At 45.5% G+C, this 13,626-nt stretch overlaps 1 protein-coding gene across 1 annotated transcript in view; it reads left to right on the forward strand.

Annotated features, from left to right (window-relative positions):
- Positions 1 to 5,389: 5,389 nt before the first annotated feature.
- cdc16 (cell division cycle 16 homolog (S. cerevisiae)) overlaps positions 5,390 to 13,626 on the forward strand; it is a 46,880-nt gene continuing 38,643 nt past the window's right edge. Inside the window, exons 1-5 of the mRNA XM_080198041.1 lie at positions 5,390 to 5,496; positions 6,237 to 6,291; positions 9,129 to 9,226; positions 11,763 to 11,801; positions 13,052 to 13,192. Of these exons, the coding sequence (XP_080054167.1) occupies positions 5,431 to 5,496; positions 6,237 to 6,291; positions 9,129 to 9,226; positions 11,763 to 11,801; positions 13,052 to 13,192 (399 nt within the window). The 5' untranslated portion in view covers positions 5,390 to 5,430. The remainder of the gene's footprint in view (positions 5,497 to 6,236; positions 6,292 to 9,128; positions 9,227 to 11,762; positions 11,802 to 13,051; positions 13,193 to 13,626) is intronic.

The raw sequence follows: 13,626 nt of genomic DNA on the forward strand, positions 1-13,626 counted from the left end.
GAAAATCTCAGAAGGTCCACCAGCATCTGCCAGGGAAAAGAGCTGACGTTTCGAGTCCAGATGGACCTTTGCCAAAGCTAAAAGGCTTTGGGAGATATTTATACTACAGGGGGAGGGAACAGAAGATGAGTCATAGCTACAGGAACCAGGGGAAAGGCTGCTAATGGCTGTCCGTAGGGAGAATAAAGGCCAAATAGCAGAGAAGCTGTAAGCGGTGACAGACGGAGATGTTGGGGGAAGGGGCGATGGGACGGAGGTAGAATGTAGAAAAGGGGAAGCGGGGGAGAAAAGGTAAGGGAAGGGGAATGAAGTCGGGGGAAAGACTCGGGGGGGGGATGAAAAATGAAGAGAGACTAAAAGTTAGAGAACAACAAGAAATTAAATAAAATAAAGTGAAAACAAAGTGGTTGGGGGGGGGGTGGGGGGTAGAGCAAATCATCTGAAGTTGTTGAAGTTGATGTTGAGACCGGGAGGCCGAGCCGGAAGGTGAGATGCTGTTTTGCGTTGAGCTTCACTGGAACATCGCGGCAGGTCAGGGACAGACATGTGGACATGGGAACAGGATGGTGTGTTAAAATTGCAGCAAACAGAAGGTCAGGGTCCTGATTTTACACAGACAGACCAAAGGTGCTCAGCAAAGTGATCACCCAGTCTACACTTGGTCTCTCCGATATAGAGGAGACCACATTGGGAGCGGTGAACGCAATCGACCAAATTGAAAGAGGCACAAGTGAAACGCTGCTTAACCTGGAATGAATGTTTTGGACCTTGGATAGTGAGCACGGGAAGAGGTAAAGGGACAGGTGTTACACCTTCTGCGATTGCATAGAAAGGTGCCATGGGGGAGGGGAGAGGTGTTGGGTAGAGTGGAGGAGTGGACTAGGTTATCCCGGAGGGAACAGTCTCTGTGGAATGCTGACAGAGGGAGTGATGTGTTTGGTGGTGGCGTCATGCTGACCCCACACTGAGCGATCCGCTTGTCTAACATTCTAGTGCATTACTGAGGGGACGCTGCACTGTCAGAGGTGCTGCTTTTAGATGGGATGTTAGGCTGTGGATTGCTTGCTTTGCCTGATACGTGTGAAAGACCCCACTGCACTGCTCATGAACAACAGGAGAGATCCTTCCCGTGTCTTGGACAATGTTTGTCCCTTAATAAATTTCACTGAAAATACGGATGATTTTGTTATTTATTGTGTTGTTGTTTGTGGGATCTTGCTGTGTGCAAATCAGCTGCAGGTTTCTTATAACAGTTGCTGCACTTCAGAAGTAAGTTTAAATTTATTTATTGGTGTCACAAGTAAGGCTGGCACTAATACTGCAATGAAGTTACTGTGAAAATCCCCTGGTTACCACGCTCCAGTGCCTGTTTAGGTACACTGAGGGAGAGGTTAGCATGGCCAATCCACCTAACCAGCACATGGGAGGAACCAGAGCACTGAGAGGAAACCCACACAGACATGGGGAGAACATGCAGACTCTGTACAGATAGTGACCTGAGGCTGGGAATCAAACCCAGGTCCCTGGTGCTGTGAGGCAGCAGTGCTAACCACTGTGCCACTGTGCAGTGCGTAAGTAGCTCATCAGGACACTCAGAGGTACTGAGGATGGGAAGGGTGCTTTTGCCATGCAAGTTCTCTCTTTCTTGTTATTTTTGAGAGGCTGTGACCTCGCCAGCATGGGCGGTCAGTGCGGGCAGTCAGTGTGGGCAGTCAGGTTCCTAGGGCAGGTGGGTTCAGTCAGCACTGAATGAACAATATTTTGCTGTGGGGCATCTATTTGCCATGCGATGGCTGATTTCCCAAGCCTCAGCAGGCTCATACTGTGAGCCAATCTAATATCACTTTCCCCTGTCCTCTAGGCTTGGGGCTGGAGCCTGCTCCAAGGCCCAAGTCCCACATTACCAACTGGGAATGGCAGTCGCTCACTGCGAGCAAAAGAGAAACTTGCATTTATATAGTGCCGTGAACAGACTCAGGATGTTCCAAAGTGCTGTCCAGCCAATGAAGGACTTTGTGAACTGCGGTCACCATGGTAATGTAGGAAGTGCACAGAGCAGCCAATTAGCACACAGCAAGATCCCACAAACAGCTCTGAGATAATGATCAGATAATCTGTGTTAATTAAAGGATAAATACTGGCCCAGACCCTCCTGGGAGAAGTCACCTGCCTTCCTTTAATAAGGCCACGGGATCCTGAGAGAGCACAGGGAGCCTGGCTTCAATCTGAAACACTAGCACTTGTCTCAGTGCAGTGTCATGGTGTTGTGTTGGTATTGGATGCTGAAGTCAGCCCATAATCATCTCATTCTGACTGTGATGGGGGAATATTACCCACAGATCGGCCTGAGCCAGAGTAATGAAAGGCGGACTTTCCACAGTGAAGTTTTTCCGGAACAGGTCGCTTGTCTGTCACCAGAGGCTTATAGCTCGGGGGGGGCGTCACTCCACGTCAAGTGTGACCGACCAGGAGTCTCTCCCACTCTTACTGCCAGCTGTTGGTGTGCTTGGAAGGATTTACACTCAACCTGTTTTTTGGCCGTGTTATGAACACACCTTCCTTGGCTGTCAAGTCCTGGGTTGGGACTCGAACTCGGAGCTTCTGGCTCAGAGACAGGAATGTTAACCCACCGTGCCACGAGACCTCCCTTATTAAAAGTGGCAAACATTAATTAGATGTTGTAGTCATTCAACAGCCACTAATTAAATGTAGTAATCAAGTCAACTAAACCCTGGTCATCTATAAATCCATGCAATCGATATAGAATTTATACCCCAGAAACATGACATTCGGCCCAAATGGAACAACAACAATTTATATCCCAAACTGCTTCACAAGCAAATTATAAAACAAGGTGTCATAAATTGGCTCCATCAGTTAAGAACAAACTATAAACATTTATTCATGAACAACAACTATTTGCAGGGTGATGAAGGTTAATCGTTTCTAGTCAAGCCTCCAGGATCCAGCTGCTGGGACAAGCCCGGACAGGTTAGAGTGAAGCCCCAACTTGGTTCCCAATTGGTCAGCCAGAACATTTAACCTCTCCCCCTCAGAAGATTGGCCTTTAAAGGGGTCAGGCACCACATAAAGTGTGATACTGGGCCACAGGAGGAGAATTTAGGTCTGATGACTAAAAGCTTGGCCAATGAGGTAGGTTTCTAAGGAGAGCTTTAATGGAGGAAAGTGAGGGCTCAGAGTTGGGGGAGATTTCAGAGCCAAGGTCCCAGATAATTAAAAATGCAATTAAATTGGGGATGTTCAAAAAAACCAGGAATGAAGGAGTGCAGATATCTCAAGAATTGCAGGACTGGAGGGCATTACGGAGATTGGGAGGATAAAGCCACAGAGGGGATTTGAAAACAAGAATGAGAACTTCAAAATCAAGACATTTATTAAAATGGGAGACATTGGAGGTCCCTGAGAACAGAGGCAATGGGGGAAGCAGTCTTGCTGTGAGTTAAGGCACAGGAAACGGTGTTTTGGTTGACCTCAATGGAAGGAAGGAGGCCAGCTGGGAATGAGTTGGAATATATGTCCAGGGCAAACAAAGACATGGATGAGAGTTTCAGCAGCACAAGAACTGAGATAGGGACAGAGAGCAACAATGTTGTAGAGAAGGAATTTGCTTCTCTTTGTGATGGTGTGGATATGAGGGAACTCCTCCAACCACAATCTCCAGTTATTAAAGGAGGGATTGAGATCAATCTCATAGAATTACATAAATAGGAGTAGACCATCTAGCCCTTCGAGCCTGCCCTGCCATTCAATAAGATCATGGCTGATCTGAAGTGGATCAGTTCCACTTTCCTGCTTTCACCCCATAACCCTTAATTCCCCTGTCCATCAGAAACCTATCTACCTGTAACTTCATATATTTAGTGAGGTAGCCTCCACCACTTCAACGGGCAGAGAATTCCAGAGATTCACCACCCTTTGAGTGAAGAAGTTCCTCCTCAACTCTGATCCAAACTGCCCCCTGCCTTTATTTTGAGGCTGTGCCCTCTAGTTCTGCTGTCCTTTCTAAGTGGGAAGAATCTCTCTACCTCTACCCTATCCATCCCCTTCATTATCTTATATGTCTCTATAAGATTCCCCCCTCAGCCTTCTAAACTCCAATGAGTACAGACCCAGTCTATTCAATCTCACCTTATAGGCTAACTCCCTCATCTCTGGTATCAGCCTAGTGAACCTCCTCTGCACTCCCTCCAAGGCCAATATATCCTTTCGCAAGTGCGGTGACCAAAACTGCACACAGTACTCCAGTTGCAGCCTCACCAGTACCCTGTACGGTTGCAGCAAGACCTCCCTGCTTTTATATTCTATCCCCCTTGCTATAAAGGCCAGCATCCCATTCGCCTTCTTGATCACCTGCAGACTGGGTTTTTGTGATTTGTGCACAAGGACTCCCAGGTCCCTCTGCAATGTAGCATGCTGCAGCTTTTCACCTTTTAAAAAATACTCCCTCCAACTATTACTTCTACCAAAGCGGATAACCTCACATTTGCAACCCCTCAGAAGATTACATAGAACCCCTTCAGTGCAGAAGGCGACTGTTTGACCATTGAGTCTGAACCAAATCTCCAACAGAGCAACCCACCTAATCCCTATCCCTGTAACTCCACATAAGTTCCCCACTAATCCCCCTAACCTCCACATCTTGGAACACTAATGGGCAACTCAGCATAGCCAAACCTCCAATCAGCACATCTTTGGACTGCAGGAGGAAGCTGGAGCACCTGGGGGAAACCCACACAGATATGGGGAGAATGTGCAGCCCCCCCCCCCCTCAGACAGTGACCCAAGGCTGAAATTGAACCTGGGTCCCAGGCACTGAGGCAACAGTGCTAGCCACTGTGATAGCCCACAAATTTGCTAAATTCTGGATTTAACCAGATCAATCTCCATTGATGTGAAACACTCAGGAACCTGCAAAGTTCTCTTTACTAAGTATATCACTATTCCTTCACTGTCGGAACTCCCTCCCTAACAGCACTCTGGGTGTACCTGGTCAGGACTGCAGTGGTTCAAGAAGGCAGCTCACCATCACGTTCTCAAGGGGCAACTAGGAATGGGCAATAAATGCTGGTCCAGCCAAGACACCCACATCCCATGAATGAATAAAATCAACAGCAGCAATTGTGATTTAAGGCAAAATACTGTGATAATACTTATGATTTGCTGGGATCAGCCTCTGGTCAAAGATGCTGCTGAGTGATTTCCAGCATTTATTTGAGTTATAAGTTAGTTTGATTTGATATTTGGGAATGCTGGGGTAGATTCTGTGGCTGGGACTCAGGCAGCTGAGCTGCTGTGTGAGCAGTGCTCGGGGGGCCGCTTTGTCCGGGGCTGCGGGTGCCGGGGGAAGGATTTGGCAGCCGGACGGACGGGGACCGGAAGTGGCGGCGCGGGCGCGGAGCGGCGGCGGGAATGAGTCAGAAACAGAAACCGGACCGGGAGCGGCTGCGGCGGCGGGTCCGACACTACCTGGACCAGGTACAGTACCGACCCTCTGACAGTGCGGCACTCCCTCAGCACCGACCCTCTGACAGTGCGGCACTCCCTCAGCACTGACCCTCTGACAGTGCGGCACTCCCTCAGCACTGACCCTCTGACAGTGCGGCGCTCCCTCAGCACTGACCCTCTGACAGTGCGGCACTCCCTCAGCACTGACCCTCTGACAGTGCGGCACTCCCTCAGCACTGACCCTCTGACAGTGCGGCACTCCCTCAGCACTGACCCTCTGACAGTGCGGCGCTCCCTCAGCACTGACCCTCTGACAGTGCGGCACTCCCTCAGCACTGACCCTCTGACAGTGGATCCAGACTGGACATTGTGCTCCATTCTGTTTGGTGGGTCTCGCAACCACAATTCCACCCAGGTGGAGGTTCACCCTTTGAGCCATGTTGCTTGGACAGTGGCACAGTGGGTTAGCACTGCTGCCTCGCAGCACCAGAGTTCGATTCCCAGCTTGGGTCGCTGTCTGTGTGGAGTCTGCATGTTCTCCACATGTCTGCGTGGGTTTCCTTTGGGTGCTCCGGCTTCCTCGTGCAGTCTGGAAGACATGCTGGTTAGGGTGCATTGACCCAAACAGGCGCTGGAGTGTGACGACTAGGGGAATTTCGCAGTAACTTCGTTGCAGTGTTAATGTGACAATAAATAAACTTTGTTTTGGACACTGACTCAGTTCTCTCAATGAGTAGGGTAATGAAGCTCTTTGTTTTGTTTCCTTACAGCAACAGTATCAGAGTGCTCTGTTCTGGGCAGACAAAGTTGCTTCACTCTCACACGGTGAGCTCACTTTTATTATTTTCGGTTTCAAACAAGCTTTAAAGATTAATGAACTTGATGTGACCAACTTTTCAATGAGGTGAGGGTTTCTGCCCCTACCATCCTTACAAGCAGAGAGTTCCAGACCCCAGTACCCCTTGGGTGAAGAATAAAATGTCCTCATCTCCCCATCTAATCTTTCTATCAATCACGTTAAATTTATGTCTCTTAGTCACTAACTGTCTGCTGTAGTAATCAGTTCCTTCCCATTCACTCTATACAAGCCCCTCAGTGTTGTACATCTCAATCAGTCTCCCCTCGGCCTCCTCTGTTCTAAGGAGAACAACGCCAGCCTATCCAATCTTTCCGATCATAAAACCTACAATGAGACCATTTGGCCCATCGAATCTGCACCAACAACAATCCCATCCAGGCTGTATCCCCATAACCCTATATATTTACTCTCCTAATCCCCTTGACACTAAGAGGCAATTTTCCACAACCAATCAGCCTTACCTGCACATTTTTGGACTATGCAAGGAAACCAGAGCACCCAGAGGAAACCCACGCAGAGATGGGGAGAACGTGCAGATTCCATACAAGCAGTGACCCAAGGCCGGAATTGAATCTGGATCCCTGGCACTGTGAGGCAGCAGTGCTAACCACTGTGCTGCTCTAGAGCCCTGGAAACTTCCATATCAGTCTTCTCCGTATCCTGTCTAATGTAATTATACCCTTGAGGCAGCATGGTGGCACAGTGGTTAGCACTGGCGCCTCACAGTGCAAGGGACCCAGGTTCAATTCCCAGCTGTCTGTGCGGAGTCTGCATATTGTCCCCGTGTCTGCATGAGCTTCCTCCGGGTGCTCCAATTTCCCCCCACAGTCCAAGAGACATGTTGGTTAGGGTGCATTGGGCATGCTAAATTCTCCCTCAGTGCACCCAAACAGGTGCTGCAGTGTGGTGATTAGGGGATTTTCAAAGTAATTTCATTGCAGTGTTAATGTAAGCCACTCATGACACAAATAAATAAACTTTAAAATTTAAACTTCTGTAATGAGGTGACCAGAGCTGCACACCAGACTCAAGTGACAAGATCAATAATGACTGAGCTTCCACAACCCTCTGGCATAGAGAATTCCAAAGATTCACAACCTTCTGTGTGAAGACATTTCTCCTTATCTCAATTCTGGGGACTGAGAGTACTCTGAGACTTGGCCTCAATATTTTAGATTCCCTGACTAGGGGAAACATCTGTGTTTACCATGTCAAACTCTTCCAGAGTGCCACCAACTGAGTCACAGAGGTACCTATTGTCTAATAGAATAAGAGGTCCAAGCACACCTCAGTTCCATCCCACGTCTTTACTATAAAAGTCAACTCTGACACTGAGGGAGTGCTGCACTGTTGGAGGTGCTAGTATTCAAATGAATTGTTAAACCATTGTTAAACCCGTGTCTGTCTCGGGTCGATGTAATATATCTCTCAGAACTATTTTGGAAAAGACTTATCCCTCACTCTGTTTATCTCAGTAAAAATAAAATATAATCACCTATGTTTACGTCAGTATGATGTGAGCAAATTGACTGCCACTAAAAAGTATTTGGACCTGCACCTTAAGTGCTGTAAGCCACAGGGCTGTGGGCCAGGTGCAGGATGGTGGGATTAAAAAGAGCATCAGGGTATCCTCGGGCTGGTATGGGCAAGATGGGCCAAATAGCCGCCTCCTGTGCTGTAACTTTTTGGTGATGCTATGGATTCCTAATTTACTACAGTGACGACACTGCTTCATTGGCTGTAAGACACTTCAGAGATGTTCAATCGTGAAAAGTAATGCACAAGTGCAAGTTTAGGCCTTTTTGTTTGATTACAAATGGGAAGAAGGAATGAAGCTGGGCAACAAAAGGATTGACTCACTGGGCATTGAGAGAATTTAATCAATTATACTAACCCCAAAGAAATCAATTCAAACTGGCATGGATTCTGGAATTAATCAGAATTCTTCAGAGGATCTCAGTACAATATAACTAAGAGCCATTTTTAATATCAAAAATTCAATAATTTTGACAAAATGTTCCAGTAGTTGAGGAGCTGTGTTTTGGGATCAGGCTGCAACACAAGCACAGAATCCCTACGGTTCAGGAGGAGGCCATTTGGCCCCTCAAGTCTGTACCTACTCTCCGACAGAGCCTCTTGCCAATGCCCTATCCTCATAATTCCAAATATTTACCCCACTAATTCCCCTAACCCATATTCCTTATACATCTTGGGATACTAAGGGGCAATTTAGCATGGCCATTCAACCTAATTTGCACATCTTTGGAACATAGGAATTAGGAATTGGAGTGGGTGATTCAGCCCTTTGAACCCGCTCCGCCATTTAACATCGTCATGGCTGATTTTATCCTGGCCTTAACTCCACTTTCCTGTCTGCTCCCCATCACTCTTTATCCCATATTTCATCAGTAACATAAGTATCTCTTTTTTTTGAATCTGTTGAATGATTCTGGCTCCACTGCATTTGGGGCAGTGAGTTCCACAAATTTGGGCTGAGAGAGGAAACTGGAGCACCCGGAGGAAACCCACGCAGACACAGGGAGAAAGTGCAGACTCTGCACAGACAGAAGTGATCCAAGGCTAGAATTGAACCTGGGTCCCTGGTGCTGAGGCAGCAATGCTAAACACTGTGCCGCCATAGTGATCATTCTGCAACCTGCACTTCCTTCATGAAACCGCTACTAGGCACACTGAATTCACAAAGGAATTGCTTGTTGTGCAGTGGCCCTGCCTGTAAGACAGCCTGCTTTTTGGTGCCTAATTGTTGATATATTAAATGTTGTGATTTTGTTTTGTGTTGTAGAGGAGCCCCAGGATATCTACTGGCTGTCCCAGTGTCTTTACCTCACAGCCCAGTATCACAGGGCGGCCCATGCTATTCGATCTCGCAAACTTGATAAGGTAAGATTTCTTTCCCACTGTCCATGCTGTAAGAAATTTCTGTAAAATAACTTCAGAAAATCCTAAAGAAGTTAACTGAATATTCTAGGATTAGCTCTCTCCCTTTGAAAATAGGTTCTGTCGCAGCTTCCTGGCTGATAAACACTATGCAGTGAAGGTCAATACCTTGGCCAGGACCTGTCTCTTTAGCACAGACTCTGAAACAGTGGCTTTGTGATCCGTAGGGAAATTACTGTCTGAATGCTAAGCAGAGCATCCTAGCTAGTGATGAGCTTCAGTTAGACATTGTGAGCTTCTAACGGAAAAAGGAAGAAAATAATGAATAACTATTAAAAACAAAGTCTTGAAAGAAAAGATAATTTGTATACATCTTTAAATAACAAACAGACAAAGCACCTTGAATACCTGTTCCTTTCTGATAGACAATTGAATAAATAAATGATTGCCATAAGCTTCCCAGAAATAAGATATTTAGACTGACTCTCAAGAAGGAAAAATCTCTTTAGACAGAAGCGAGCTTCTTGAAGTGGATCAATGCTGGCTCCAGCTGAACATCTTGGTTAGCCCAAGAAGACTTCAGACAGAGGAGAACTTTTTGAAATGACCTGTGCTGGCTTCAACACTATGGCTAGCTGAAGAAGACTCAGGACAGCAGATTCTGCCACTTGCACTGATGGAAATCAGCTTCACCCATTTGTTTATCTGATCTGGGATCAATAAACCTGCGGAGACTGTCCCCAGCAACCTGGTGATCAGCCAACTCCTGCTTCCATCATCACAACCAATTACTCATTCTCACCTGTTACAGGTCGTTCAGAGTCATATGCCATTTCAGCTTATTTATATTGTGTATCGCATCCATCAAAACTGCTGCTTCTTAATTAACTGCCTTAAAATCACTTACAAATTCTTGACACCTATTTGATTTGATTTGTTACTGTCACATCTATTAGTATGGAGTGAAAAGTATTGTTTCTTGCATGCTATACAAAGCATACTGCTCATAGAGAAAGAGAAGGAAAGGAGAGGATGCAGAATGTAGTGTTACAGTCATAGCGAGGTGTAGATAAAGATCAACTTAATGTGAGGTAGGCCCATTCAAAAATCTGATGCCAGCAAGGGAGAAGCTGAGCTCAGACTTTTGTATCTTTTTCCTGATAGAAGAAGGTGGAAGAGAGAATGTCCGGGGTACATGGGGTCCTTAATTATGCTGGCTGCTTTGCCGAGGCAGCAGGTAGTGAAGACAGAGTCAATGGTTAGGAGGTTGCTTTGCGTAACGGATTGGGCCAAATTCGCGACTCTTTGTAGTTCCTTGCGGTCTTGGGCAGAGCAGGAACCATAACAAGCTGTGATATAACCAGAAAGAATGCTTTCTATGGTGCACCTGGAAAGACTGATGAGAGTCATGGCAGAAATGCCAAATTTTGGATAGTCTGTGACTCCCGAGCTGTAAATCTTGCAATACTTATAATTATTCAGGTAACTTCAGATCGTGCAACAGTTCACTTGCTTTCTGTAAATCTTGCTCCTTTTGCTGTGTCTGCATGTACTTTAAAGGAATAAGATCAAATTTACTGCATAGAGACAGACCTCTTCATATTAGAGAACAGTTTGGGTCCCCTTATCTAAACAAAGATGGACTGGCATTGGAGGCAGTCCAGAGAAGATTCACTAGGTTGATCCTGGGTGTGGAGAGATTTTCTTATGAGGAGACGTTGAGTAGGTTGGGCCTGTCCTCATTGGAGTTTAAAAGAATGAGACACATATCGGATTCTCAGGGAGCTTGACAGGGTTGAAACTGAGAGGATGTTTTCCCTTGTCGGGGGGGGAGTCTTGGACCAGAGGGCATAATCTCAGAGTGAGGGGTCAGTCATTTAACAGAGAGAGGAGGAGGAATTTCTTCTCTTAAAGATTAGTGAGCCAGTGGAATACTTTACCGCAGAGGGCTGTAGAGGCAAGGTTGTTAATCATGTTCAAGATAGATGGACTTTTAATCAGTAAGGGAACCGAGGGTTATGGAGATAAGGTGGAAAGTGGAGTTGAGGATAATCAGATCAGTCACGATCTCATTGAATGGTGGAGCAAATTTGATGGGCTGAATGGCCTACTTCTGCTCTACATCTTATGGTCTAATGCTTTGCGTGGGTCTCTTCACACAATCTCATTCTATCAGTGCATCCTTCTATTATTTTTTCCCAAATACATTTATTCAGCTTCCTCTTCAGTATATCTACACAATTCACTTCAGCCTATGATATCAAGTTTCATGTTCTCAACATTCTCCAGGTAAAGCTTCTCCTGAATTCTCTGGATTACTAGTGACTATCTGATATTTATAGCCTCCTAGTTCTTGACTCCCACAAATGGAAAGATAATCTCTTGTATTTATTTCACCAAACTACTTCATAATTTTTAAAGACCTCTATTAGGTTATTATAATGAACTTGCTGCCTTTTCACTAGACAGTTTAATAACCATCAGAATATTCTGCAACTTTGAGATTTAAATATCTGTTGTTTTTACCCCCTGCCCACAGATCTATGGAGCCTGTCGGTACTTTGCTGCCCAGTGTCATGTAAGTAAAATAAATTTTAACTTTTTTTTAATTGTTGCTAACAGAACGTGAGGACTGCTTTATTATTGATCCTTACATCTTTCTATTTTGTGTTCTTGTTCTGATTTATACATGATATTTATCTCGCTGTGAAACAAGTGTTTGATTTGGAATCTTGCTGAAGTAAGTTCATAAACTGTAGAATCCCTGTAGTGCAGACGGAGGCCATTCGGCCCATTGAGTCTGCACTGACTCCCCGAAAGAACATCTTACCCAGGCAATAAAGCAGTCAAGTTACTCCTGACACGGAAGATGCTTTTATGTAAAATGGTATGTTACCTGTGCCCCTGTTTACATTTTGGCAACGGATTAATAATTCCCTTTTGTGCAAATGTTCAGTAATTAAAGCACCAGCTGACTAAATTGCAGGCAGGATATTTGAGTATTTAATTAAAGAAATGTTGGCCATTGGTTGTGGGGTTGAGTGTTGTGGAGATGCCAGCATTGGACTGGGTTAAACATGGTAAGAAGTCTCTCAACACCAGGTTAAAGTCCAGCAGGTTTATTTGGTAGCAAACGCCAATAGCTTTCGGTGCGCTGCTCCTTCATCAGGTAAATGGGAGTTCTGTTCACAAACGGGGCATATAAAGACACAAACCCAATTTACAGAATAATGATTGGAATGCAAATCTTTACAGCTAATCAAATCTTAAAGATGCAGACAATGTGTGTGGAGAGAGCATTAAACGCAGGTTAAAGAGATGTGTATTGTCTCCAGACAGGACAGTTAGTGAGATTTTGCAAGTTCAGGCATGTCGTGGGGGTTACAGATAGTGTGATATGAGGCCGTCCTCATATGTGCGGAATTTGGCTATCAATCTGGGTTTGACAGTCCAGAGAACAGGAGATCTGGATTTAATGTCTCTCCCACAAGATGGACCGTTTGTCGGTGTGGAATTTAAATAGCTCATTCCATATGTTAGGAATGGGTTAACTGCAACCTTCCACTTTAGACCTAATTTGTATGTTAATTGTTTAATGGCACTTACCGGGATATATAAAGGGGTTACAGGTGGCACTGGCTGTTTGGTGTGTGTATGTGGAGTTGTAAAAGAGAATAAAGTGAGATTGTGAAGAAGCTGGACTTGCGTCATCTTTTATTTCTGGCACTGAGAGGCTAAGCAGCGTGTCCCTATAGCCCATTAAATACCCTTGATGACTAAAACTGCATTGAAATCTTATTTCTCCTTTTATTTTTCTGTCACAAAAAGTATGCAGCCAAAGAATATCAGCAAGCCCTTGACATTTTGGATATGCAAGAACCAATTAACAAGATAATCGTGGAGAAGAATGCCAAAGTTGAGAACAAGATCAAAGAAGCTTCTATTGACTGGGGATTGTCTCCTGCTGCAGTGAGTCACGTAGTTCTGCCACAGCCTCTGCTGCTCAATAGGAAGACTATAACCTCCTGTCCCTCCTGGTTATAGGGTGCACAGCCCCCTTACGGTTCCAAGATTTTGTCTGATGTTACTGAGCCCTCAGCTTTTCAGATTCAACCCTTGCTCTGTGGAGAATTAGCTGCACTGAGCCCTGGGGCTGTCGCTGGCTTCAGCAGTCTTGCATTAATGAGAGGAAAGATCAGCCAGCGTTCCTGCCCTGCTCAGTGATTCCCCGCTGCTCATCACTATTTTGTTAAAGTGATAATTAATGAAAATAATACAGGGTGGGGAGAATGTTTGTTCTCTGACAGTTAATATATTCTTGCTGAGCTACAACATAACGTTGACTTCCAAGTTAAATTATGCAAAATTCTTCGAGTTTTGTAAGCTCCAGACTGAAACGTACT

The sequence above is a fragment of the Carcharhinus amblyrhynchos genome, chromosome 10, assembly GCF_965287045.1.
Source record: "Carcharhinus amblyrhynchos chromosome 10, sCarAmb.v2.hapA, whole genome shotgun sequence".
NCBI classification, from domain to species: domain Eukaryota; kingdom Metazoa; phylum Chordata; class Chondrichthyes; order Carcharhiniformes; family Carcharhinidae; genus Carcharhinus; species Carcharhinus amblyrhynchos.